The sequence below is a fragment of the Parus major genome, chromosome 8 (genome assembly GCF_001522545.3).
Source record: "Parus major isolate Abel chromosome 8, Parus_major1.1, whole genome shotgun sequence".
NCBI lineage: Eukaryota > Metazoa > Chordata > Aves > Passeriformes > Paridae > Parus > Parus major.
This window is the reverse complement of record NC_031777.1, coordinates 22879933-22904679: the sequence shown is the minus strand read 5'-3', so window position 1 is coordinate 22904679 and position 24747 is coordinate 22879933. Positions and strand designations below refer to the sequence as shown.

At 49.1% G+C, this 24747-nt stretch overlaps 2 protein-coding genes and 1 long non-coding RNA gene across 3 annotated transcripts; 1 reads left to right on the top strand and 2 right to left on the bottom strand.

The window, feature by feature from the left end:
- Positions 1 to 396: 396 nt before the first annotated feature.
- LOC107207842 (cytochrome P450 4B1-like) lies at positions 397 to 6965 on the bottom strand. The gene is made up of 12 exons (XM_015635591.2): positions 6669 to 6965; positions 5669 to 5810; positions 4912 to 4956; positions 4700 to 4827; positions 4159 to 4283; positions 3913 to 4064; positions 3629 to 3735; positions 3282 to 3472; positions 2853 to 2986; positions 2367 to 2431; positions 1607 to 1689; positions 397 to 913 (listed from the first exon to the last, which is right to left on the bottom strand). Exons 1-12 carry the CDS (start codon positions 6849 to 6851, stop codon positions 745 to 747), a joined length of 1524 nt encoding a protein of 507 aa, XP_015491077.1. The 5' UTR covers positions 6852 to 6965; the 3' UTR covers positions 397 to 744.
- LOC117244770 lies at positions 4291 to 9007 on the top strand. The gene is made up of 2 exons (XR_004498479.1): positions 4291 to 4550; positions 4664 to 9007. It is a non-coding gene; the product is annotated as an uncharacterized LOC117244770 (long non-coding RNA).
- A 3913-nt stretch (positions 9008 to 12920) lies between these two features.
- LOC107208481 (cytochrome P450 4B1-like) lies at positions 12921 to 24588 on the bottom strand. The gene is made up of 12 exons (XM_015636928.3): positions 23895 to 24588; positions 19833 to 19977; positions 19151 to 19195; positions 18656 to 18783; positions 17028 to 17152; positions 16761 to 16912; positions 16086 to 16192; positions 15385 to 15575; positions 14795 to 14928; positions 14583 to 14647; positions 14292 to 14374; positions 12921 to 13663 (listed from the first exon to the last, which is right to left on the bottom strand). The coding sequence occupies exons 1-12, from the start codon at positions 24072 to 24074 to the stop codon at positions 13495 to 13497; spliced, it is 1524 nt and encodes a 507-aa protein (XP_015492414.1). The 5' UTR covers positions 24075 to 24588; the 3' UTR covers positions 12921 to 13494.
- Between the last annotated feature and the right edge of the window lie 159 nt (positions 24589 to 24747).

Sequence of the window (24747 nt, the reverse complement as noted above, 5' to 3'; positions counted from 1 at the left end):
TGTCAAACCCACAGTCAGACCCAAGTGGGGAACTGACAATGGGACAAACCCACAGGCAGGTGAGAGAGGTACTGCCAGGGAGCGTATGAGGGCAGGTGGGAGATGAGGAGATGAGCAGGACATGGAGGATGCCTGTGGAGGTGAAGGATGAGCCACAGCCATGCTGTGGAACCCCCTTAGCAGTGCTGCTCCCCCTGCAAGGAGCAGAACTGGACCTGCTGGGTTTGGTGTCTGTGGGCTCAGCAAGCCCCTCTGGACAGCAGTGGGACAGGGGTTAATGTGGGAGAGGTCCAGTGTGGCCACTGTGGGTCTGTTTGGTGATGCCCTCATAAACTTCTGGGTGGAGTGTCGCACTGTGTTAGGAACAGAGAGAAACATGACACTGACTCCCTTAGCTTCATTGTCCAAGAGACCAAAGTTTATTATTCTTAATCATCTTTTATACACATGTTCAAGAGGGTCTGAGAGGTAAACTCTCATTGCTCATTAAAGCAACACATCATCATCACTGGTTAAGTGGATCACCACCCCTTGACTGTTTTCCTAAACACCACCTGCAGATTGTTGTCCTTTACCAAGGACTGTTTGGATTCTTTCTTATGCTTCCTCAGGCCAGAGTGAGAAGCCTGTGTGACTTAGTTTCACACAGGCTCTGTTCCCTGCCTGCTTTTTGCATTTAGTATCCACAGTGGAGGGTGTCTCTTGCAGGGGGCTCTTGCCTCCCTGCCATGGTACCCTGTGGGATCAGAAAATCTTCTTCAAACGCAGGTGTATCCCGTTGCTGGACCTGAGGATCACCTGTGGCAGCATTATGGGAAGCTTGGATGCGTCCGGGTAGAGCTCGAAGCGCAGCAGGGTCAGAGCCAGCGCCACCTTCATCTCGTTCATGGCAAACTGCTGCCCGATGCAGTTCCTGGAGGGTGACAGGTGCTCCAGCTGCTGCCACCCTCCCCAGCCACCCCCGAGCTGGACTCACCCCATGTGTGAGCTGGGGGACCTCCAGCTGCTGCGAGGATGACACCACAGCTTATCTGGTAAAGCCCCTGATGCTGCACCCAACTCTGTGGTGGGGTTTTGCTATTTATTTTATTATTAAACATTGAAAAAAGATACAAGATTGAGAGAATAGGGGCTTACTTCACTAGGAATTGCAGCCAGGATCCAGCTAAAAGCCAGACACCTCCAAAAGGATATTTCTGGCTCTGTGTGGTGATCCTCTTGCGAACTACTGAGACCTCAGTATCCTACATCTGTCTATTGATACAGCACAGGAACCATGGAAACTTGACCCCCTTGGCTTTGAGGGATTCACCCCTAAACAAGGGAGTGGTGCTCCCAATGCAGGCAACAGAAAATGTAAATATCTCCACAAAGCCACAAGAAAAATGTTTGAAATCCTACAGTGACCACAGAGCCGACGGAGCATGGAAATCCTATTACAGGAGATGCTGTAAGAGGAGATCCTGTTACGGAAAGCCTGCTTGAGCTGGCCAAGCAAACTTGGCTTGTGCAGGCTGAGGGAGATTAGCCTTAGGAGCTCACATCTGAGCTAAGTCTCACATGCAAGGCAGCCTGATAAGAAGGAAAGAGATGAAGGGTCTCCCACCTGGATCCAGCAGAGAAAGCCAGGAAAGCATGGGAGTGCCTCTGTGCTGAGTTCTCTGGAGAAAACCTTAGGGGATCATAAACCTGTGGGAGCAACAAAGACCATTTGGTTGGTGTTTGGCCTGATCTGAGCTGCACCAGATTCTTCCCTGGTCCCCAGGTTAGGGCTGGATGTGACCCCTGCTCTTCCTGGAGGAGCAGCAGATGACATTCATCTCTCTACAAAGCCAGTGAGTGGATCTTCCCCTTGGAGATTCCCAGGTCACCTACTACAACGCTCAAGATGCCTGCAAGTGTTTTCTCATCCATGGCAGCAAGGATCAAGTCAGGATCCCTTCATCCCAGACATGCCTGATCCTTGCTTTCGTGACAGCCACTGGAGAGAGGCAGCTATGCACCCTTCTTCAAACTTTCCAGTTATTTTTTGAAGCCTCTAAAACACCATCTTCAAATCACACACTGTCTTGTGGGGCTTGGGACTTCTCATACCATTCTAAGTGTGTGCAGGGCAGCTGAAAGCACTCAGAGCATCTCTGTGTCACCATGCACAAAGAGAGACTATTGAACACCTTTTCCCTTTGTCATGCTCAAAGCCTTTGCAGTGTTTGGTAACTCCATTGAACTTTGCATTTAGATGTGGACTGTTGGGATGACAAGGGGGGAAAAAAACATAAGAGGGGGCCACAGACTGCCTTCTTCAAGGGAAATGGATATCTGGGCTCAGGGACCATCTTCCCTTTCTTGTGATCAAGGTGAAATACCTCGGGGTCCTCCCACACATCCCGGTTCCTGTGGATAGCAAATATGTTCACTCCAGCCTGGCAGCCTGTAAAAGAAAAGTGAGAAGAAGCTTATGATACCTCAGAGAAAATGCAGAAGAGGTGTTTTGGGGATGCTCTCCCGCCCTGGGCTCTACAGGGGCTGTTGCAGGAGATCTGGCAGGGATCTCCTGAAAACCTCACACGTCAAAAACAAAGACCTCAGAGCTGGGTCCCTTTATTTCTGTCAGTGTATCGCTTTCACTTGGCCAGGAACAACACTCCACAAGCCTCCTCTGAGCTTTGGAGCATGTCCTTGGACTCTGTTTGGCCACCCTTTCCAGACTCACTCTGCAGCAAGCTGTGGTAGCTCTGTACAGCTACAGGAGAGAGAAGGGAGTCTGGAAAACCCTCTAGCCCCTCCAAACAGAGTGAGAAAGCCTCACTTGTCACAGACAGCAGCACGAAGGATGAACAAACTCCACAGACCTGCTGGCAAGCTGCGTCCATCAGGAAATGTGATGGGTTTGGAGAGCTGTCGGGACACAGCAGGAACGGGTGGGAATAGGCGTAAGCTCTCTTTGATGCACATGGTGGTGTAGGTCATCTTCCCAAGGTCCTCCCTGAAAGCAAACTTGCTGAGGATGCACTCACTCAGTTTGTCTGTGTCACTGACAAAGATGTTACTGGTCTGTCCCAGTACAGTCCCCTGAGGGAAACCACTTGTCACTGCTCTGGACAATTGACCACTACCCACTGAATGCCACCTTCCAGACAATTCCTCAGCCACCAAACAGTCCACCCATCAAATCCTTATCTCTCCAGTTTAGGGAGAAGAATGTTGGGGGAGGGTTGTCAAAGGCCTTCAAGGGTAAATTTAAAGAGCTCAAGATAAAGGAATGGGAAGTCCTAGCTCACCACTCAATGGTATCTCGGTCCCCCAGGATGCCCTGGATCTCCTCCCTGCACCTTTGCTGGTGCTCTGGGTGCAGTGACATGCAGTAGAAGAGCCAGGAGATGCCACTGGCCGTGGTATCGTGACCCTCAAACATGAAGGTGTCCACCTCGGCACGCAGGTCCTCATCAGACAGTCCAGCTCCATTTGCATCCTAAGAAAGAGGAGAGCATGTCATTCCTAAACACACAGGTCTTTTATTCTTATACCCAAAGGACTTTTATGATTTGGTGTCTCTTGTGCTTCCCTTCTTGTGCTGATGCACCCTCGGTTCTGTTTGGCTTTTGGTAGGATCATTTCAAACATTCACCTTGCTACAAAGAAGAATGTCCAGAAAATCCAGGTGCCTCTTCTTCTGGATCTTGTCAAGTTCCTTCTCATTGGAGAGCAACAGCTTTCTTTCTTGTATTACCTGATCTGCACAGGGGAGAGGTGAGTTCTGTGCATCCTGCCCCTCCAGAGTACCCTCATGAACTTGACCACTCGGTCATCAGCTTGGACTCTGTTTAATGTGTAACCCTCTGGCCACTCCAGGGGCAAGTAGGGGAGAGGTTCAGCTGGGAGAAAGGACTGGGGAGAAAAGGGCAGGAATACCTGTGTGGGAATGGGCCAGCTTGCAGGCATCCTGAAACTCGTGGCCTTTGCTAGTCAAGTTGTAGAAGACATCCTTGAAGGAAAAAGACTGGATTCTCTGGCTCAGGAGGTAGGTCAGGTCAAAAACAGCTCTAATATAATAGTGGGAGTCGCTGTAAGGAGGCCAAGGTGAAAGCTGGTGTTAGCAAAATGAGTGGTGAAACAGGAGCACTTGCTTTGCCAGGCTTTGGAAATTCAGGCACTGACCTCTGAGTCTGACAGTTGGAATTACAACTGAAGGCACACTTCATGATGATGTCTAGGGTCATCAAGCTGATGTCTTGAAAGAGCTCCACTGACTTCCTTTCCAAAATCTTCTTGTCCCATTTATCCTAGAGGGAGAGCCAGGGGTAAGGAGAGACAGACCACAATCTGTGGTCGTATTTTCCTGTCCCTCTTCCCAGATCCACATTTCAAATTGCTTTCTTTTCTGGAAGCAGAGGCCCTAGTTCATTATATAGTCCATGAACCTAATCTAACTCCTCTGCACATTTCTTTTCCCAGGTATGAAAGGATACACATCAAGGTATGAGAGGATATTCTTGCAGTGGTTGATTTTATTGGCAAACAAAGAGAAAGAGTGGAATGTCCAAAGGAAGGTGAGGGGAGCTATTTTAGCACCTCAAAACTATTCCAAAAATTCAGTGAAAGTAGAAACTCTCTAAGTGCTGTCTCTTTCTCTCATTTTTTTTTTATTTTCACCGTTTCACAGCTGAAAGGTAAAAGTAGCAGGAGTGGGGATTCCTACCAGCATCACTTTGACTGAGTCTGACATCAGGGTGACGTAAGATTTCAGCACATCGTAATGAAAGGCTGGGGTCAGCATCTTCCTGTGCTGGAACCATTTGCCTCCTTCCAAGATCAGCAGCCCCTCCCCTGAAGCACAAACAGCAAAGGCACAGTCAGCTCCTGCAGGCTCTGATCACAGCTCTGACAGCCTTACTGCTGCTTTTGACTTACCAATCCAGGGAATTAGGAATTTGTAGGGTATACTAGCCTTGGGATCTGTAAAATGAAACAGATATCAGAAATGTATGAATAAATCATGAATTCAACACAACAAAAGAGAAAATTCAGGATAAATTCACATTAGATTTGGCCCTCTAAATCACATGATAGAATTAATCTCACCTCATTTCAATATTTAAAATACTGTACCACCAGAGGTAGTTTAAAAGTGATCATCTACAATTATGACAGCAGTGGACTTGAAAAAACAGAGAAAGTTGGAACAAAAAAAATGTGTGTGGAAAAGAAACAGCCATGGCAAATTCCCAAACTGAGAACAATGGATGGGAGTTACTGGGGATGGCCGTGTATGAACCACTCATACTGCTCATTCCACAGAAGGGAGCAGAGGACAAGACTGAAGATGCCTTCTGAGAGCCATTGCCATGACAGCTCACACTTTTTACTGGGTTTACTGGCAAGCACAAATATTGTGGTGGTAGAAGCCATAGAAGACAATAAGACAGATGGCCCTCAAACTGGGAACTGTCAGGAAACTGGAAGGAACAGGCACCTGGGCTCTGTTTTGTACAGGACTACAAACTGCTCCATGACCTGGGGCAGCCTGGGAGTTTGTGAAGAGGAGCAAAAGAAGAATTGCAATAGCTGTGAAGGAAGCTGGCAGAGGGGATAACTCCAGGAAAGTTTCCCAGTATTTTCTTGGCAGGAAAGTGTCAAAGACTTCTCAAAACTGGAGGTAGAGACTCACCTGTTCGGCCAAGTATGCTTTTGGCATATTCAGGATGGTGGATGATTAGAGAAGGCAGGAGTGGTCCAAACCATCTGGGAAAGGCAAAGGGATATTCTTCTCCCCATGACACTATCTGGTCTAAGAAGTTTTTAGAACCTATCTGCAATGAGAGTTAATCAGGGATTAATAAAGATAGAAGAGGGACATGCCAGGGAGAGCAGAGGTTAAACTTGCAGTCTCATGGAAAGCACAAATAAGACGTTCTCTCTTAGGAAATGAAGGAAGAGTGGGAGGACTTGCTTGCCACACAGGAGCTCTCATGCTGCAGGTGGAGGGGAGAGTGAGTGTTGCAGAGGGACTGTGTGCAAGAGGCAAATCTGCCTGAGCCTCCAAACCCCTGCAGCACCAGACAGCTCCATGGAGAGTCCCCTGCTGGGCTGGTGGCAGCTGAGACACCTTAGGATGGCCTGGGCTTGGAGCAGCCCCGTGTGGCACTTGGGAGCTGCAGCTGGCATGGGCAGTGCCAGGAGGACCAAGGCTGTCACACCCCTGTTCCCAATTTCAGCAGTGCAAGGTGGGCATGCAGTGTGAAAGCAAGACATCTCCACTAGAGAATGATGAAAATGGCTGCATTAAAACACCCTGCTTTTATGGCCATGCCCTTTTCGGTGGCTCTAGGGTAAGACACTCCTATTGGTAGAAGGTTTCATGTAGCAGAGAGACATTTTATGATTGCTCATATTTAAATAACTTCAGGGCAGTCCCGTAACTTTTTGTTTAAGGGCATGATTGAAAAGAGCATGACTCTTTTTTGCTAAATGATGCACACAATATATCCAGCACCCTTTCCTCCTGCCCTGCAGAGGCCTTGGCAGCATTCCCAGTGCAGAGGTCCTCTCCTGTAGGAAGAGACAGGAGCAGGGGACACACACAAACCCCATCCAGTCCTTCTCATCCTGTCTGATACCTTGCACAGTTGTGACAAACCCACCCCAGCTGAGCCCAGCTCACTCCTTACCAGGTGATTGTGGCCATAGAGCCAGTGTTTTGGGGGGCCAGGGAATGCCTCCAGAGCTTTGATGAGTTTCTTTCTCTCCTGGTACAACTGGAGCACCTTTAGCAGCACAAAGATTACAGCAAGCAGCACAGACAGCTGCAGGACGACAGCAGAAGGTCTGGCTAGGTCCAGCAGAGATGCCATGCTGCTCCAGGACACTGCCTTCTCCTGCCTGTTTCTTGCCTCTCTTCTCACGCCTGAGCCAGATGGAGAGCTCAGTGCAGGTAAAAACCCTCTCCCTCCTCCTCTGCAGGAGCTGACCCTGGTGAAGTGGAGCTGAGAGCAATTTATAGCTGCTGGAACATCATGGCAAGCACTGTGTCAACCCAGCCAGCAGCCTGTGAACTCACTCACCCTTTGACCTGCTTTCTGCAGCCTGTGCCTGCAACCTGGAGAACAAACAGCCTCTGGATATTTCCTGCTTTCTCTGAAGTCCCAGCAGCGCTGTCACACACAGCCACAGTCCTCCATGCCCAGGTGGATGAAGCCAGAGGAGGGAGGAGGTGAGATGTAGGCAGGCTGGGGCTCTAGCTGAGCTCCGTGCTGTCCTCACAGAGTTCAGGTGTAGAACCTCTCACCTGCCCCCAGGAATTGAGGAACACACAGGCCACCCCTCCTCAGTGAGTGGGTACTGCATGGATCCAGCCACCTTCACCTGTGACAGCAGTGCTCCGGGTGAGAGCAGCATCACCCAGCTCTGCTGGGCTGCAATCCAGAGAACAGACAGAACTCCAGCAGCACGAGAGGGATGTGGCCCTGTTCCTTCCACAGACAAGCCAGGAGACAAAACTGCTGTCCAGAGGAATTACCATGGCCAGTAGATGAGAAAAGGAGAGGAAAAGGCTGCAGAGCATGATGTGAGCTGCAGCAAGGTTGAGAGCACACGATGGGGAGGTGTGATGGCAAGGCCCTGTTCACTCTACAGGCCTGGTAAGCTCTCCTTCCTCTGTCCACCTCATCTTCTCCAAAAAGGCTCTGCATTTACCTCTCTAATGCTTGGCTGGAGCCCAGGTAGGACCCTCCTTGCAATCCCTGTGCAGATCCTGCTGCTTACCTGGGTTCACATCCCATAATCCCAGAATCCTGGAATGGTTGGTGGAGAACTGGGCCTGGAAGTCTGATGTGTGTGGGTGACTTGCATGCATATTGTAAAAAGCAGGACCCCCAGATGGGCTGAAATAATGTCCCATTTGTGTCTTGGGATGTTATTGAATGGGTTTACTGAGGATTAAATGGGTTATCAGCTGTGGAGGCTGATAGATGAGCTACAGTATAAGGGCTGCTGAATTTTTTGAGTGCTTCTTTTCAATGTAACACATCTCTGAGACAGAGGACTTCTGATGTTTGGGCACTTCCCTTTAGTTTTTACAATATGCCATGTCCCACATTTTCTGCTCATAGGGTCATTTTGCTGGAAAAAAACCACTGTTTGTCTGATGTTCATTGTCACTGCCTTGGAGAACATCCCTGATAGGTGCTACACTGAGCAGTGTCACCTTTTCACACACTTGGCCATCTTCATGAAAATTGTGAGTCTTTTTATAGTGAGCCAGCTGGACCTGCATGAAAGTTCAGGGAAGAGAGAAAAGTTGATCTTTATGAGCCAGAAAGCTGTAACCAGGTTAGGCATTTATTAGGGAGGGCTTTGGCTGTAGCCAAAGAACATAAGGGACGCATTTTGACATGACAAATTCTCCTGTGGAAACTTGCAGAGTATTCATAAATAATATGATGCTGTGTAGTTGGGTCCCTCACAAGGTTTGCACAAGGAAATGAGGGAAGTCTGATGGTTGAGCCTTTGTTCAGTGCCAATGGAGCTGTTTGGAATGTCCTGTGGTACCTACATCATCACCAGACTCACCAATCTGGATTTGGCTGGCACCTTTCATCAGTCCCCTACAAAATAACCCATAAATACCCCCATACCCACAGGTGGAGAGGCCAGGCCAGTTTCTGGTGCAGCTGTAGATAAAACTTTTATAAGTTTTTATAAGTTTTATAACAACACAGAAATTCTCAATGGTGACAAAGTCCCTGGAGAATGGGTTTAACGATGATCAGGGTCAATTTTTATCAAACTGGCTTCCCTATAGTTATATAATAACCAATAACCACTGTTGAGCAAGAAGCCAAGGGATATGGGTTGTCATGAAAATAAAGTGAGATGTCAAGTGCTGAGCTGATATGGAGGGAACATAGGGGACAGAGTGGCTAAACCCACATTTATGGGAATTTGGAGCAAGAATCTGATCTTGGGTGATAAAAAAGCACCATGGGTGATAAACTGGGTGCTTAATCCAGCCTCCAGCCTCTGCATTGTATATTTCACTGGTGGAGAAGAGAGAAAAACCTTTCTCATGTATTTCAGAGGATTCACAGCAAGAGAAGCCATGAATGCTGAGAGCCAGGGGAAGAAAATTCAGGGGGTTTTGCAGGGGAAGGAACTATGAAAGTTCAAAAGGCAAAGAGAAGTTGCTGCAGAGCTGCAAGTAAAGTGAAAAGGGACAGTATTGGTTTGATCACAGTCAGGGCCTGGGAGAAGGCCAGAACAATCTGTTAGCACCAGGAGAATCTATAGCCCTGGTGATGGAGGACTCCAGAAGAAGATCTGAGCATGAAAAAGCAGGCACAAGGGTCTTCTGATAGCCACAGCGATCTGGGGAGGCTGGCAGGGAGAACAGAAACTTGGCTTGACCTTCTGAACATTTGAGACTGGTGAAACTGCAGTTGGGTGTTAAAGGACACTTGGAAAGTTGTCAAACACTTTCAGAGAGCCTCTGTAGGGTTGGCTCAATGCTGTGGGTGTCCACGTGATGGCATTGGGGCCACAGGAGTTCAGGCCATCAATAAAACAACCCAGTTACACTGAAGAATTTCCATCCCATGCCACAAGCTTGGGCACAGCAGGCTGTGGAATTTGCTTTCTGGGTCTCGGGAATTTCTCCACTCACTTTAGACACCTAAGCAGAAGAAGGACAAGATTTTCCTCACTGATTTAACTCACACTGCTGGAATTCATTGCAGAAAATGTGGTTCACTGGGCAGGTGAAATTTAGGTGGCAAATGTCTACTTTGCCCCAGAGCATGACCTTGCAGCAGCTGCTTTCCCTGGTTGTGCCTGTGTTTATTCAGATAGGAAGAAGAGTCCAGGCCCATCTGTCCCTGTGTGTTCCTGCAGCACTTAGTGATGACAGATGAAATGTAGCAGTAATGCCAAAAAAAATAATAACATTTCAAGCTCCCAAACACATGATAGATGAGAAAACCATGGCAAGAGCCCAGCAAGTGTTGCAGAGTAATGCAAGCTGCCCGGATCCCATCTGACCACACATGTCTCGAGGATGAATGTATATCTGGAAGCATTTAGTACAGCTGTCTTACAAATATGTTGCAATACTTATTTAATTTACAGGCTGCTTCCAGTGTAAAATCCCTGTGGAGTGTAGATGGAAATTGCTGGTGGCATCTGACAGTGAATTTGCCTGGAGAGCGGGGTGGGTCCTGTGCAGGGACTGCACTCCTGGTGCTGTGAGCCAGCTGCTCTCCCTGCTGGTCCTGTTCTTTCCAACAGGCCTGGCAGCATCCAAAAAAGTGCCACCACCAAACTGAGATAAACAGACACCATGACCAGGATGTGGCTGCACAGCACTGGTGACAATAACTGCAGGAGTAGGTGGCATCTTTGTCCTGCTGCTGCCAAATAAACAAGCCGCAATGAGAAAAATCCGAGACGTTTTTAAGTGAAATAAGGACTTGACCTTGTTTCACCTCATACAGCCACTCCCCTGAGCTCTTGTTAAAATACTTATCTGAAGGTCTGAATCATGCAGCCCAAGGTCAGGCCATCATCCTTGCAATTACCCTTTCTGCAGAAAGTAAGGAAAGATTGAAGAAGGAGGTAAGCCCTTGCAGCTGGTCCTTGACTGCATTTTTTGCAGTGAGCAATACACCCCATGTGACCAGGTCTTTTTATTATTACCATGTCTCTCGTACATAGGAGGGGACAGGTAAATGTGGGGAACTGCTCTCAGGGATCAAGTTCTGGGAAGATCTGGCTTGCTCTGGCACTGGGGCACTGGTAGATCCAGAAGCCCCTTTGCAGCCTCAGCCTTGCTCTCCAGGTCAGAAGCAGGGCAGCCATGGAAGGTCTGTGATGGAGGAGATGAGATGGTGCAGGATGCGGGATGATGCAGGATGTGGGATGCAGGATGTGGGATGCAGGCTGGCTTGCCTGGCATGCAGTGCTGGCCCATGTGGCTCAGGGAAGCTGTGAGCTGTGCTGCCATGTGTGGTGTCATTCAGCAGGGTGTCCCCAGCTCCTGGCCTAGGGGGTGACAGCACCAAGGAGAGATTTATAAACAGATTTTATGCTAGGTTTGGGTGGCTGCAGGGGAAACCAGGCTCTGCTCCTTTCCCATGCAAAGAAGCCACAAGCACAAGTCTGAGAGGACAGTGAGAAAACTGCAGAGCATCTTCCCTTTTCCTCTTCAAATATGGAGAGGTAGCTTTTTAGTGAACCCTAAAAGTCATCGTGGGGGACAATGACTGAACAGGATGAAGACAGGAGCAGTCAGGCTTTTCCATCCCAGGGCCAGGAACATTCATGTGTGGGACAGTCCAATTGGAACAGAGGCAGTGCAGCTTTTTGTGTACCCCCAATTCAGTCCACTCACAAAAACCAAACCAAACCAAACCTGCCCCAGCCTTCTACCACATCCATGATCTCCTCTGGGCTTCTGGAATATTCAGTAAAACCAGTCACCAACTTCTAAAGCTCCTGCAGATTCCCCAAATAACCTATGCCAGGGCTTTAGAAATCTTAGGGAGTGCTTGATGTTGTGAAATCTGTATCTATCCAAATGCAATTTAGCAGCTGCCATTTAATTACATGAGGACTGTTATGTCAAAGTCCCCTAGTGTGAACCCCTTTAACCTACCCTATTTCACTGGGTATGCCATGATTTCAGCCTTTGCTCTTCCATTTAGATGCTCATGCTTTAATCTTTCACTTTGGAATGCCAAGGTTCCTCCACTCCTCTTTAGATGGTATTTTTTTCAAATCTTGTCTTTAGAAGAAAATTGCATCCAATACAGAGATGCATGTAATTTACTTCTGGTTACTTCAGTTATTTTGATTAAAAATTTTCTCATTTTGCACTTTAGAATATGTAAGCTTGGAGAAGATGCTGTTGCTTTTGTACTTAAATCTCCAAACAAGGTTGAAGGACACTGTCTCATTTCATCCGCTGAAAGAGGCATAAGTGAAAAATTTTTGAGAAATATTTGTGTTTATGCATCCAAGTATGATGTTTGCTGTGATTGCAACAGCAGGATATTATTGATTCATATTACCTTTTCTGTCTCTCCGTGTACACAACATCCACTGGAGAGATTTCTGCCTGTCAGTCATTTTTTCTTTTGGTTTTGTGTGATGCCTGTGCCTGCTCTTGTGCTTATGGACTCGCCTCCCATTCACTGCAGCAGTTTTTCAATTTATCAGGATAATTATGTATCCTGACATGCCCCTCCAAAGACCTTGTGGTGTCTCACAGTTTCATAACTTTTGACATTTTGATAGGCATACTCTGTTCTCTCTCCGCTGCTTAATTCTGATTTCAGCTCAAGAGCTGCACCTCGTGTCTGAAGGGGGGACAGGCAGCTGCAGCAAGTGGATTTTCTCCTGGGCTGTCCCAGCACATCCCTGCAAACCAGATTCTGCAGGTGAAGGCTGTATGAAGCCAGCTGCTAACTGCCCAGCAGCCTTCTCACCATCCTGGAGCTGCAGCTGACATCACTGTGATGATAATTGCAACAGCAGCTTTTGGGACTTCACAGTTTGATGTGTGATATTCCATCCCATAAGGATTCCTGCAGAGGCAGAGGACAGCTCACTAGTGTCCTCCAGTGTACCAACTCTCATAATTTTATCAGCTTAAGAAAATAAAATAATACTAAGAAAAAAGAGGGACCCCCCGCCCCGGCTCAACACACTTTCTAGTTATCAGAGCTTTGACTGCTGATTGATTTTTGGACCCCTGTTAAAGAATAGAAGGAGATGCTGTGTTGGTTGCAGACCCACAAGCAGTTTCCTGGCCTGCCCAGGGTCGTCTCTTGCTGCTCATGGGCTTCCTCTCCATCTTCCATTTCTAAAGGGGTTTTACACTGCATTTATGATGAAGCAGGCAAGCACCAGCAATAAAAACAATACAGCTGTTGCAAGAAAAATTATTGGTTTATTAAGACAAAAATTACAGAATATTTTGCAGCTTGGGCACGATTTCAGAGCTCAAACTGGAATCAGTGCTTTCATCAAAACAGAGACCCACTGAGTGTGAGAAGTGAGACAGAGGTCTGTAACAGGCTGCCCCCACTGCAGGAGAGGAGGGCTGACCTCTAGGCACTGAGGAAGGCGCTGATGACGGAGCAGGGCTGGAAATGGTCACAGATTTGGCCAGGGCACGAGTGTGAAGGCAGGATTTGGTAAGAAGGAGGCTGGTGGGCCCTGCAGATGTTGCCAGACCAGCCCCTATGGCAGTGCAAGGGGATGGACATTGTGGCCATGCCTGGCTGCTCTCAGATCAGTGCCCTGAAGCAGATGGCAGTGGGTCTGTGCAGTGTCATCCCAGCCACCTGGGCTTAGCCTGAAAAGGGCTTTCAGCTGGTGGACAAAGCACAGAAATCAGGAATCCTCATTCCCAAATCCTGCCCTACACTTCTGCCCCAGAGAAACATTGTCCGGTCATCTGCTTGGTCCCTCCCTCTGGTGAAGGCAGGATGTTTTCCAGCATCAGCGGATTTTCTTTAAATACAGGTGAATCCCATTCTTGGAGCGAAGGATGATCCGAGTTATTTTGAGGGGAGGCGTGGTAGGGTCGGGCAAGAGCTCGAAGCGCAGCAGGGTCAGAGCCAGCGCCACCTTCAACTCGTTCATGGCAAACTGCTGCCCGATGCAGTTCCTGCCGAGAAACCGAGCAGCTCAGCCAACTCCATCGCAGTGCAAACCCGCACAGCCCTCCCAGCCCTCCCACACCAGCACACCTCCTCCCCCTGGGCAGCTCAGGGGGCCCCGGGCAGTGCTTTGGGCAGTGAAACCAGGGGCTGAGCAGGGGGAACTGAGAGGAACACGGGCAGCTCGTGATGTGATGAGCACGGAGAAGGAGAGAGATGGGGAAGCCAAAGGCCAGCAGGGATGAAGTGGAGGGTCTCCAAGCAGGGAAAGGTGTTTGCCTTGCAGGAGTCAGCACAGGGCAAAGGAAAGGATTGGGAGGAGAGGGGAAGGGGGGAATCAAAGGGCAGGAGGGTGGGTGGGGTCTCTGCATCATGGAGAGGAGAGCAGTGAGCTCAGAATGCTGCAGGCTCCCTACAGGATGCCGACAGGATGTTCCACTGCTTTGGAAGCCACTTCCCTGTCCCCAGAAGGGGCTTGGCAATGTTGCCTTCCCATTTTGCCTGCTGGTATCAGAACCCCTCTGTTGTACAAACACTTATATCCTCATTTAACTGTTTAACTATGTAATTCTGCAGGGCCAGGACAGGAGATGGTGGTCTCTGCTGACTACTCCTTCAGTGTTCAATTCCCTTTACCTCATTCCAGCAGAAAAAGGCAGAAAGGCATGAGAGTGCCTGCCAGAGACATTTTCCGGGGAAAAACGGAAGGGGTCAAACACCTGGAAATTAAGAAAATGCAGCAAGAAAAAGTGATTATTTAAAGAAGACAGTCCTGACTGGTATCTTGAGAAATGTGACACCCTTTAATTTATAAAAGAACCCCATAATAGAGAGAGAATTCTTCTCTCCTGCTAACAGGTGAAGGGTACATGGGAAGAGGCACATCACAAAGGGAAAAAATTATTAGGAGATCAAAAGAAAACTCACCAAAGGATCTTTCCATACTGCAGGGTTTCTGTGAATGAGGTAAATGCTTATTGCAGTGATGCTGCCTGGAAAACAATTGAGGAGGAGCAAAGGGCTCAGTGACAAAGAAACCAGACAACATCTGCACAGCCCTGCCTGAACATCTGTGCCAGGCAGGATGCAGCTGGTGCCTGAGAGCAGAGTTTTGTGCAGCAGGAGGGGGATTTACAGACCTTCTGGCAAAGTGCGTCCATCGGGGAAGGTGATGGGTTTGCTGAGCTGCCGGGACACGCCAGGCACCGGCGGGTAAAGGCGCAGGCTCTCCTTGATGCACATGGTGCTGTAAGTCATCTTGCCCAGGTCCTCCCTGTTGGGACAGGCAGGCTGAGCCCCACACTCCCCCCACTGCCTGGGTCCCTTCACCCACAGCCATCCAGCCCCTCAGCAGACCCCCCTGCAGCAGAACAGAGGGACCCACAATGCCCAGCCACAGGCTGCTGGGGGCTGGGGATGCCAGGACACCTCTGAACAACCACTCAACAAGAGCAAGTGCAAAGTGACAGCGAAAAGTGAAAAGCACATCTATGATATCCTGTGGTGAGAAAACAGGAGAGAGCAAAGAGTAGTGCTGGTGGCCCAGGACTTGGGATGGCATCCAGAATTTCCCTTCCAGGGTGGCAGACTTAGCTGAAGAATCTGCTCCATCCTGTGAAGCCCCTGTGCATGCAGCAACCTTTAGCACCCCCAGCTTTTGAAGACATCACTCACTTAGAAATGGTAGCAATAGGAAGAGTTACCAGCAGAGGAAATGGTGCAACCTTACCACTGGATTGTCTCCCGGTCCCCCAGGATGCCCTGGATCTCCTCCCTGCACCGTTGTTGGTGCTCAGGGTGTATTGCCAGGCAGTAGAAGAGCCAGGAGATGCCACTGGCTGTTGTGTCATGGCCCTCAAACATGAACGTGTCCACCTCAGCACGCAGGTCCTCATCAGACAGTGCAGCTCCATTCTCATCCTGACAGTCCAGAGACACTCTCAGTGCCCATATATATATATGAAATTTATGTATATTACAGTAACACATGCACAGACATATATACATATGAATACATAAATATCCCAGTAGGGGCCATTGTATTCTCTCAGCTGTTGCAAAAGGGCTTTGATTATGTGTGGGATACACATAATCAAAATCAATGTCTGTTAACTCTGAATTCAGGGCCCCTTTCCCTTCACTTTTAAATCTCTTTATCCCCCCATACTAAACCACCAGAACTACAAAGTCCTTCTGCATGCTGTATGCCCAAAAAGACACTGCCAACATTTCAACAATGGAAAATTGAATCACCTTGGTCTCTCTTCAATTGGATGGGACTGGGCTAATTTTTTCTTTTTTTTCTTTTTTCTTTTTTTTTTTTTAATGGCTTGTGCAGTCCTGAGGGTCTCTGGTGGTTTGTGGCACCCCTGCAAAGACTGACTGGCTTTTGCACTCTGTGCCCTGCCACATACACTCTTCATCACTCACTTTGGCACACAACAGAATGTCCAAGAAGTCCAAATGTCTCTTCTTCTGGATCTTTTCAAATTCCCGTTCATCTTTAAGGGATTCCTTTCGTTCGTGGATCACCCTGTCTGGGGGAGAAAGGGTTAAAGGTTCAGCAGGGTCAGGAGATGCCAAGCTGCAGAACTGTCCTTCCTTTGGATGCAAACCTCACCCAAGGAGGTGAGCACTGCTCAGCCCATGATGCATTTGACCTGTGCTTCTGCATCCCAGGCACTTTGGCTTTTTCAGCAGTATGGCAACAAATGCCACAGATATTGTCATCCTTTCCTGCAAACTTCTTTGCCTAGTTTGTTTCTCAGCCTACTTCACACACCCCTCATGCATTAAAATCATGCCTGGCTTGGAATGAAAAATCATTCCTTGCACTGGTGCTGCCTGCAGTGCCCATCCCTTGTCTCACCAGTCTCTGGCCATTTTACAGGAGCATTTCCAGAGGGCAACTCCTCCATTAGTCCAGTTTAATGACCCAGGAGCTGTGAGACTCCTTTGCTTCATGCCTAGATCAGACCACTGCTGCAAGCTGATGCCCCGCTTGGATCTCAGCTCTGAGCCTCTGGGCAGGATCACTGCACAGGCAAGGAGAAAACCTGACTGCCTCTGCCCAAAGTTTTGGGAGAAGATGCCAGCAGGGAATACCTGTGTGGTCATGAGCAATCCTGCAGGCCTTCCTGAACTGAAATCCATGGGGGCTGAGCCAGTAAATGATGTCATTGTGGTAGGGGAAGATGCGGAGGCGCTGGTGCACCATGTGGCAGAGGTCATAGACAGCCTGGATGTAGTTGTTTTTCCTGGAGAGAAGGGAATAGGAAGCTTGTAAATTTGGGAGCACAGTGACAACCAATTTGCCCACTTCCCTTCTGAGCTGCAAACTTCCTGCCAGGGTTTGGGGCAGCCAACACTGACCTGGTGGTCTGGCAGTTGCTGTGACAACTGAAGGCACATTTCATGATGCTATCGAGAGTCATCAAGCTGACGTGCTCAAAGAGCTCCACTGGCTTCCCATCTGCTGTCAGCTTTTCCCACTTATCCTAGGGCACAAAGGAGACAGAAAAGAGAAGACAAGGGTCAGATCTGCATGATCTGCAGTAACCCCCTGGTTAAACGAGTGCTCAGATAGAGATACATCCCAGAGAAATGGAAAAAAACAAAGGGATCTATTAGCTGCCAGCAGAATCCCAGAGACAAGAAGCCAAGAGTGGGATGGTTGACATGAGATTTGCCTCAGGCAGCTATTCTTGGATCCTGGTGGTGGTGAGCCCTGCCTGTTACACCCTATCCTGAGGCAAGGGCACCCTGGAGAAGCCCAGGACAGGTGCATTTCTGGGTGATGGGGAGTTACCAAGGTCTCTATTCGGATGTTTTTCTGTACAGAAGCAACATATGCTGGCATTTGGCTTCACTGGGTGTGTTCTTGAGCACATTTGAGCTTGGTGCCCAAGACACAAACTTTGGAGCAAGGTTTATTCACTGTCACATGAACTCTGTGCCAGCATGTTTTGCCAGCAAGTAATACAGGAGCTCTTGCTCAACCTTTTGTATAAGGGATCACTAGAGAAACTAGAAATCCTGCCTCTCTTCCACAGCAGACATGAAGAGATGATGAATCCTCTGTCCCCTCGTGGCTGCAAAGAACGAGTGGACTTGAAAGCTGAAAAGGGAGGGGAGGGAGGAGCACGGTCACATCCGAGCTCCACAGCACCAAACCAGGTTTATGGGGACAGATGCCTGTCTGTAGCACATGCAACGATTGCCACCTGGTGGCACGGGCTCACACACTTGGCGTTGTGCACAAGGAATTTCAAACTCCCAGGCACTTCTGAGCCTTGCAAAAGCTCTCCTGGCTCTCCAGCTCCCGGCTCCTGGCTGCTCCCCGGGCCATCAGGAATCCAGCCAGGATCTATTTGAAGCTGCTGGGGAGGTTGGGGTGAGGGAGGTGAAGGAGAAGGAATAGATCCAGCATCCAGAATCCTCCAGTTCACATGCACAAAGCCTGGTGCCCTTCTGTAATTCCTACTGGTTTCCATCCTGCCAGCACCAGTGGATTGAAGAACAATGCATTTACACTGTTTATGAGGCATGGCAGGGATTGCAGTCCAGTCCTGTTGACAGCAAATAATACCCTTCAACCTTAGGTCACAGTATAGCTCTGCTCCAACCTTTATTTTTGGTGGATTTATTATGAACATTTATTTACCTCAATTCTTTAACTTTATAAGAAATTGCCATTGGAACTGAGATCATGCACGGTTTGGGGATGGCAGGAACATTAATCCTGAAATCACAGGATCCCAAGGCAGTACCAGGGGCACTGTCATTGCAGGGAGGCGCAACCTGCTCATCCCTTCCAGGGGATGCCCATCCCTTCCAGCTCAAGGGCAGGGATTTGGGGTGACTCAGAAAGATTGACCACCAGGACACAGCGTGTCCTTACAAGTACCAGATAATGAAAACCCTGCTCCAACATTTACCTCCTAACCAGACAGGATGGGGAAAAGACAACAGGGCAGAGAGACGAGCACCATGAGTCCTACCAGCATCACGTTTGTAGACTCTGCCATCAGGCCCACGTACGGCTTCAAGACGTCGTAATGAAACCCCGGAGTCAGGAGTTTTCGGTGTTGGTGCCATTTGGGCCCATACAAGATCAGCAAACCTTTCCCTGGGGAAACACAGGTGAGGCATGTTTTGCTGGGCACAAGCAGGCTGCTCTCAGCTGCCTGCAGACACGGCCTCAGCCTGCTCAGAGTGTGACTTTTTACCAGTCCTCTGATGAATTTAAGCTTTTTCCATCACCAGTCTTTGCTATCTATGGAAATGTAAGTATTTGTACATATTTGTATGTGTTTGAACTTTCTTTCCTTGAAAATAAATAGAACTACTTAGCACCTTTTTCAGTAAACATAATAATTTCAGGAAGCTTTTAGCTGTAACTCCATCAAGGAACAGGTACAATGCTGTTTATTTATAGTGTGGTTTTGACTAACTTCAGAATCATTCCTTGCAGGCAAAGCCTTGGGAATACATACCAATCCATGGGACAAGGTGTTTATAGCTGACGTTATCCTTGGGATCTGTAAAAAAAACAAAGAAAGAGAAAATAAAATGGTAAATGTTTCAATAGCATGAATCCAGGTTTGCAGATGAAAGCTTCCTCTGGGCTCTTGCATTTGGTTGGGTATGAAGCAAAATCAGTGACATCTCTGCCACTCACAGTATTTCAGAAATACTCCCAGTATTTCAACACAAAACAACTTTGTCTCTGACAGCTGCAATAAACATATATAAAAGCAGATGCTCACACTGGAAAAAACAAGAATATTGGTAGTCCAAAGTCTGTGCAGTGTGATAAATGATTAACCCTCTCAGACACCACTGTTCAGCACCCTTTCCCCTCAATGCACAAAAGATACTTCTCTGCAGTAGGAGCCAGAACCCTGAACCTAGAAAAAAGCTCCCAGGTGTCTTCTCCTTGCTGGGATCAAGCACTGAGAAGTTAAATTTTCAAGGAGCACTTGAGGAAGTCTGATTTTCCAGCAATGGATTTGGAGTCAGGTCAGCCCTGCAGCCCTGTGCCTGAAGTACCCAGGGCACAACATGAAGGAGGGGTACCTCTCCATGCCTTTAGATGATTTCTGCAAGAAAACCTCTCTGTGAAACCCTGCCTTGCTGAAAAATTGCTGCTCCCCATCTGAAGCCATAATCTCTCACCTCCTCTGCCCAACAGAACCTTGGCATATTCGGGGTCAGTGATAGCCAGAAATGCTGAGAAACTGCCAAACCACACAGGGTGAGCATGTGGGTACTTCTGTGTCCAGATCTCTGCCTTGTCCAGCACCTCTTCCTCCTTGAGAAACTAGGTGAGGAGAAGAAAAAAAATAAAGAATACACAGATTTGGAGGAAAAAAAAAATTCTCCCAATACACTGTCTTAAAAGTTCAGTGTCTTTCTGAGCACAAAACCAGGTAAGGACAAACAAGGTGTTTTTCCTCTGTGTTTGCAGAGCATGGGAAGTAAAGATGTTTGCTACTTTTAAAGCTCCTATAATTCTTCTTTATCACTTATCTTAAGCTAGAGAGCATCCTTAGGCACTGTGGTGGTGCCTATCAGCTCATATGTGTTATCTGCTCTTTTTTTTTTTTCATGGCTAGCTCATAGAGGACTCAGATTTGCCTCAGACAGCATCTGCATTTTGTGGCATGCAACCACATTCTCACTTGCACTTGGCTGAGCAATTAGCACGCTGCAGCTGGGGGAAAATACAGCAGCCAACAGCACCACTGCTGTGTCTGCCCCAGTGCAGCTATGGGAAACCACAGCCTCCCCCAGACATTTAAGTGGAGAAGGCCAATGTCCAGGAAAAATTCAACAGAATCAGTCCAAAGTCACCAGTTTGTACAGAGAAGGGAAAGCTGGTTAATAACATTACATTAAGAATTCATTGATTTTGGGGAATTGAATTTTATAGGCAATGTAAAATTTCTAGGAGCTGGTGCTCTTAGAAAGATTTATCTCCTGTCCTTGGAAGCTGCAATCTGAGGAGCAGCCTGAGCACCAGCATTCATATCAGCAGCAGTGGCAGGTTGACTCTGAAGTAATCACCACTTTATTGCTTTTACAGCCTGTGTTGTTATGTACAGGCAATAGACAAAGAACAAGTGCAAAGATCCACAATCACAGGCAGGGGGAAAAAACCACAGAGACAAAACAATGTAAGATTCTTTTTTTTATTTGAAGAGGAACTACTCTGGGCCAATATGCAGGGGGAAGGATTTTGATAAGCTAGGTCTGACATGGCTACTCCTGCTTTGACTTGAAGCTTGAAGGTTAATTAAATCAGCATTCTGGTGCAGAAATCAGCCTCAAAGTCACCCTGTTGACTGTATTAAGTGAATATTTGCTCAATTGTTTTAGTTCTGAGTTAGCTTTTAGTCTGGCTGGTATTTCTCAACCCAGGACATGGCTCCTACTAAAATAATCACCCACATCAAATAATCAGCCACACGTGGCTTGTCTTGGAGAGGATACTCGTGAGTCATGGGGTGTCTGCCAGGGGCATGTCCTGGTTCAGCTCCAAGACTGAGCACCCCCTTCCTCACAAACTGGGGGGTCCCTGCAGCACATCCCACGTGTCTCCCACATTCAGCAGAATTATGAACTGCAACCAGCTATTACTTATTACAGAAAGCCCAAGTTTGCTCACTCAAGTTCAAGATTTTGAACTTAATAAATAGAACCATCAATTTCTCTGGCTTCGGGGATCAAGTTTTGGGGCGAAAGGAGGAAGCCCACCTCAGCACCCACTTCTTCAGCAAATGCCAGCAGAAGCAGGACATGGCACAGTGCCTTTAGCTAAGTGACACCTGAATATGTGAAACTCCCTTTGATACAGCTGCCTGTGCTTCTCCTGTCGTGGATCACAAAAAAACCCAAACAATGGAACTAATAGAAGATCCTGGGCAAGTCTGGCTGGAAGAAGTCCTAATCCTAGAAGCCTTTACATCCAACCTTGCTTTGGAGCTCTACCCTTGGCTTGTGCTATCAAGAACCACCCCTGTGCTGGCAGAGGGTGGTTTTATTTGAGAGGAGAGGTTACCCTCAAGGTAAGTAACCTGCTGCACTGAGCAGTCCTGGAGCAGAGGGTGTAAAGTTCTGTGAGCTGCAGAGGCTTGCAGAGAAAGCTCTCATGACTTGATCAGGGCTCCAGCTACATGTCTCTGCATGAAAGACCATGACTTGTACTTCTTCTTCCCTTGGGGGCTTGAAAAGAAAAGTACAAACCCCACTTGGATCTAAGAAAGAAAGGTAATTGCCTGATCTTGTACTGAAATGCAAGTTTTGAAATTGATCCAACACTAAAAGCATCTGGGAAAGCTTAAGGGCATTTTTAATGACTACACACGGATAGCAAACGAAAGAGAAAACACATGAGCTGAAATCTGATCATGAGGGTGTGCTGTGAGCAGCTAGAGCCGGGCTGGCCCCTCCCCACACAGGACAGAAGTGGAAAAAGGGCTGCCAAGGGACTGACACCCTCCCTGGGCCAGCAGAGCAGTGACCCTGCTCTCCTCTGCCTCCCACCAACCCCGGCCATGGGCACTCAGTTTGGTCAGCTCAGGGCTGGCACTCTGGGTTTTAACTAAGCCGTGCTGCTGCAGCGAGACTGAACAGCTCTACACAACCTCTTCCTGATATTTTAATGTCATTTCTACTGAGTGCTTTGGAAAAGCAGAGACTAATACACAGAGAATGCTTTAAAACAAAGTGGTGTATTCTCAGGAGATCTACCCAGAGCATGACAAACGCGTTTGAGATTCTAAATTGGTCTGGATCAAAACTGGGAAACAATCAGTTAAATCAGAAGAGGAAATGGCAGTGCTCTCCCTGAACACAGCTTACAGGTCCTCCTCGAGGTGTGTGCAAAATCTGCGCTCACTGTGTGCCCAGAGAATTGCCCGTTTCTTTGCTGGCTCGATGGGAATTCAGTAGCATTAATCAGCAAATTTTAAATCTTAAAAAAAGGAATTCTCAAACATTGTCTGAGGTAAAAGTTGAGGCACCAACAACCTAGGCACGATAACAACAAGTGATTAAAAGTGGATAACAGCACAAATGGTTAAATTTCCTTCCAGGACAAATAGTCACAACTAACAAACAGAAGAACATACTTTATATAATTGCAGTTTTAAAGTCTAACTGGCAGTGTAACAAAGCCCTGAACTGGCCCATCTTCATGCTTACATTGCCAAAAGACTGCTTGTCCCGTCCAGCACAGCAAAACTGGCACTGCCACAGCACAGAGACAGTGAGGTCTCCTCCTGGCTTCCCAGACACTTTTCAGGGTGCCAGATATTTAATGTACCACAGAAGTGGCTACGGCAGGACCTCAGCACAGCCCAGCAGAGGGAAAGGTGATTTTAAGCAGCCTTTAGGAAGTATGTAAAAGCCGTGCTCATCAAGCAAGCTCAGTTACACCTCGTGAGGCTGCTGATGACTTGCGAAAATCTTTTTGCCAAGGCAGCGATGGTGATCTGTGTGGGCAAGTGCATACCTCGGGGAATAGTCATCCCTGCCACCAACGACCAGAACCAGGCTCGTCTGTGTACGTGGGTTTAATTACTCATGACCTTAATGCAACTGTAAGAAGGGCCACGGCCCCCGCGCTGGATGCAATGAGCTGGATGCAATGCCTGTGATGTGTTTGGTGGCTGAAACGTGGCTCAGAATGATCAGCTGTCTGATTCACCTGGCCGTGAGGCCGATGTAAGCTGGCAGAGGAGAGAAAGTGCCTCTGGATGCCGGGATCAGCGAGCATCTGCTCAGCATCTCCCCAGCTCAGCGCCGCAGGGAGAGCTGCAGCAGCCCTGCCCTGGCTGTCAGAGCAGCAGAGAGGTGACAGCGGAGCCTGCCCAGGACAGAGCAGCGCGGCTCTGCTGCCTCCAGCACCGATGCCGGCTCACAGCCCGGGATGACCTTGCCGATGCCACACTGTGTTAGCGCTCTCCTCCCTGGCGAGCCGGCCACCACCCTTTTCCACCGCGCAGTCTGCAGCAGCCTGCGGGAGCTCTGCGGGAGCCGTGCTCTCGCTAACCATCACAGACAAGGAAAGCTCATTGGTCTGGCTGGGAAAAGGGATACCCACCTCTCACCCACCCAGCAATCCTCCCGGACCACGGGGACAAGTCCCACCAGCTTCATTCCCACACGCCCCTCGGGAAAGCTGCTCCCGCACTCCCCCCCGCTCCCGGCAGCGCAGACCCGGCTCTCCCGCACCTCGAGGACGTGGCCAAAGAGCCAGTGGGTCGGGTGCCCGGGGAAATCGGCCAGCGCCCGGAGCAGCTCCCGCCGCCGGTGGAACAGCTGGATGGCTTTCAGCAGCACGCAGGTCAGGCAGAAGACGGCGGCCAGGTGCAGCACCCTGGAGACGTCCACGCCCAGCCACAGGAGCTTCATCGTCCCGGTGAGAGCCGCCGGCGGCTGCCTCCGGTGTCCCCCAGCGCCCCGGCGGCACCGGCCGCGACAGCCAATGCGGGGCGGAGAGGCAGGTCCAGAGTCCGAGCGGCTGCCAAATCACGGCAGCGCTTGTTGGGAGGGAAGAGAAAGGAAGGGAAGGGGAGCATCCCGCGGGAGCGCCGCACCGGCTGGGAGCTGCTGCCCGCCCCGAGTCCCCGCCGCCGGCACCGGCTGGCTCCGCGCCGGGACCTCAGGCTGAAGAGAGAGCGAAAGGCCGTGCCCTGGGATTCCTCCTCCCGAGGTCTTCATCACATATTCCTGCCTCACGAGGTTTCACCCTCATTTCCACTCATTCCCATCCCGCATCCCGGCTGACAGCTCCCGCTCTCCTTCCCTGTCTCCCTCCCCGGCACTGTGAGCCGCATCCCAGCGCCGACCGGGACAGCATCTCCCGGCACTGACCGCGGGGAATCCGCACGGCGCCGGGCTGGCGATGCCGTGCGTCAGCCGAGGGCCGGCTACCGTGGCAACTTTGGCATGGTTTGGCACGGTTTGGTGGCAGGTAGAGGGCAGGGGGCTGCTGGGCAACATCGCTTCCTTGCCCCCGGCTATCTCTGCGAGCAGCGGCCCCCGCCGAGCCCAGCGGGCGAGGGGACGGAGCGCAGCCGCGGCG

Excerpts from the sequence above, each read along its gene's own strand:
- LOC107208481 (XM_015636928.3), bottom strand. The coding sequence starts at position 24,074 with ATGAAGCTCCTGTGGCTGGGCGTGGACGTCTCCAGGGTGCTGCACCTG. Across the intron at positions 16,193-16,760 it reads GATTGCTCATGACCACACAG|ACAGGGTGATCCACGAACGA; the intron begins GTATTCCCTGCT and ends TTTCTCCCCCAG. Across the intron at positions 14,648-14,794 it reads TGGACGCACTTTGCCAGAAG|GCAGCATCACTGCAATAAGC; the intron begins GTCTGTAAATCC and ends ATTGTTTTCCAG.
- LOC107207842 (XM_015635591.2), bottom strand. The coding sequence starts at position 6,851 with ATGGCATCTCTGCTGGACCTAGCCAGACCTTCTGCTGTCGTCCTGCAG. Across the intron at positions 3,473-3,628 it reads ACATTCTTCTTTGTAGCAAG|GATGCAAATGGAGCTGGACT; the intron begins GTGAATGTTTGA and ends CCTCTTTCTTAG. Across the intron at positions 2,987-3,281 it reads GACCGAGATACCATTGAGTG|GGAGGACCTTGGGAAGATGA; the intron begins GTGAGCTAGGAC and ends GTTTGCTTTCAG.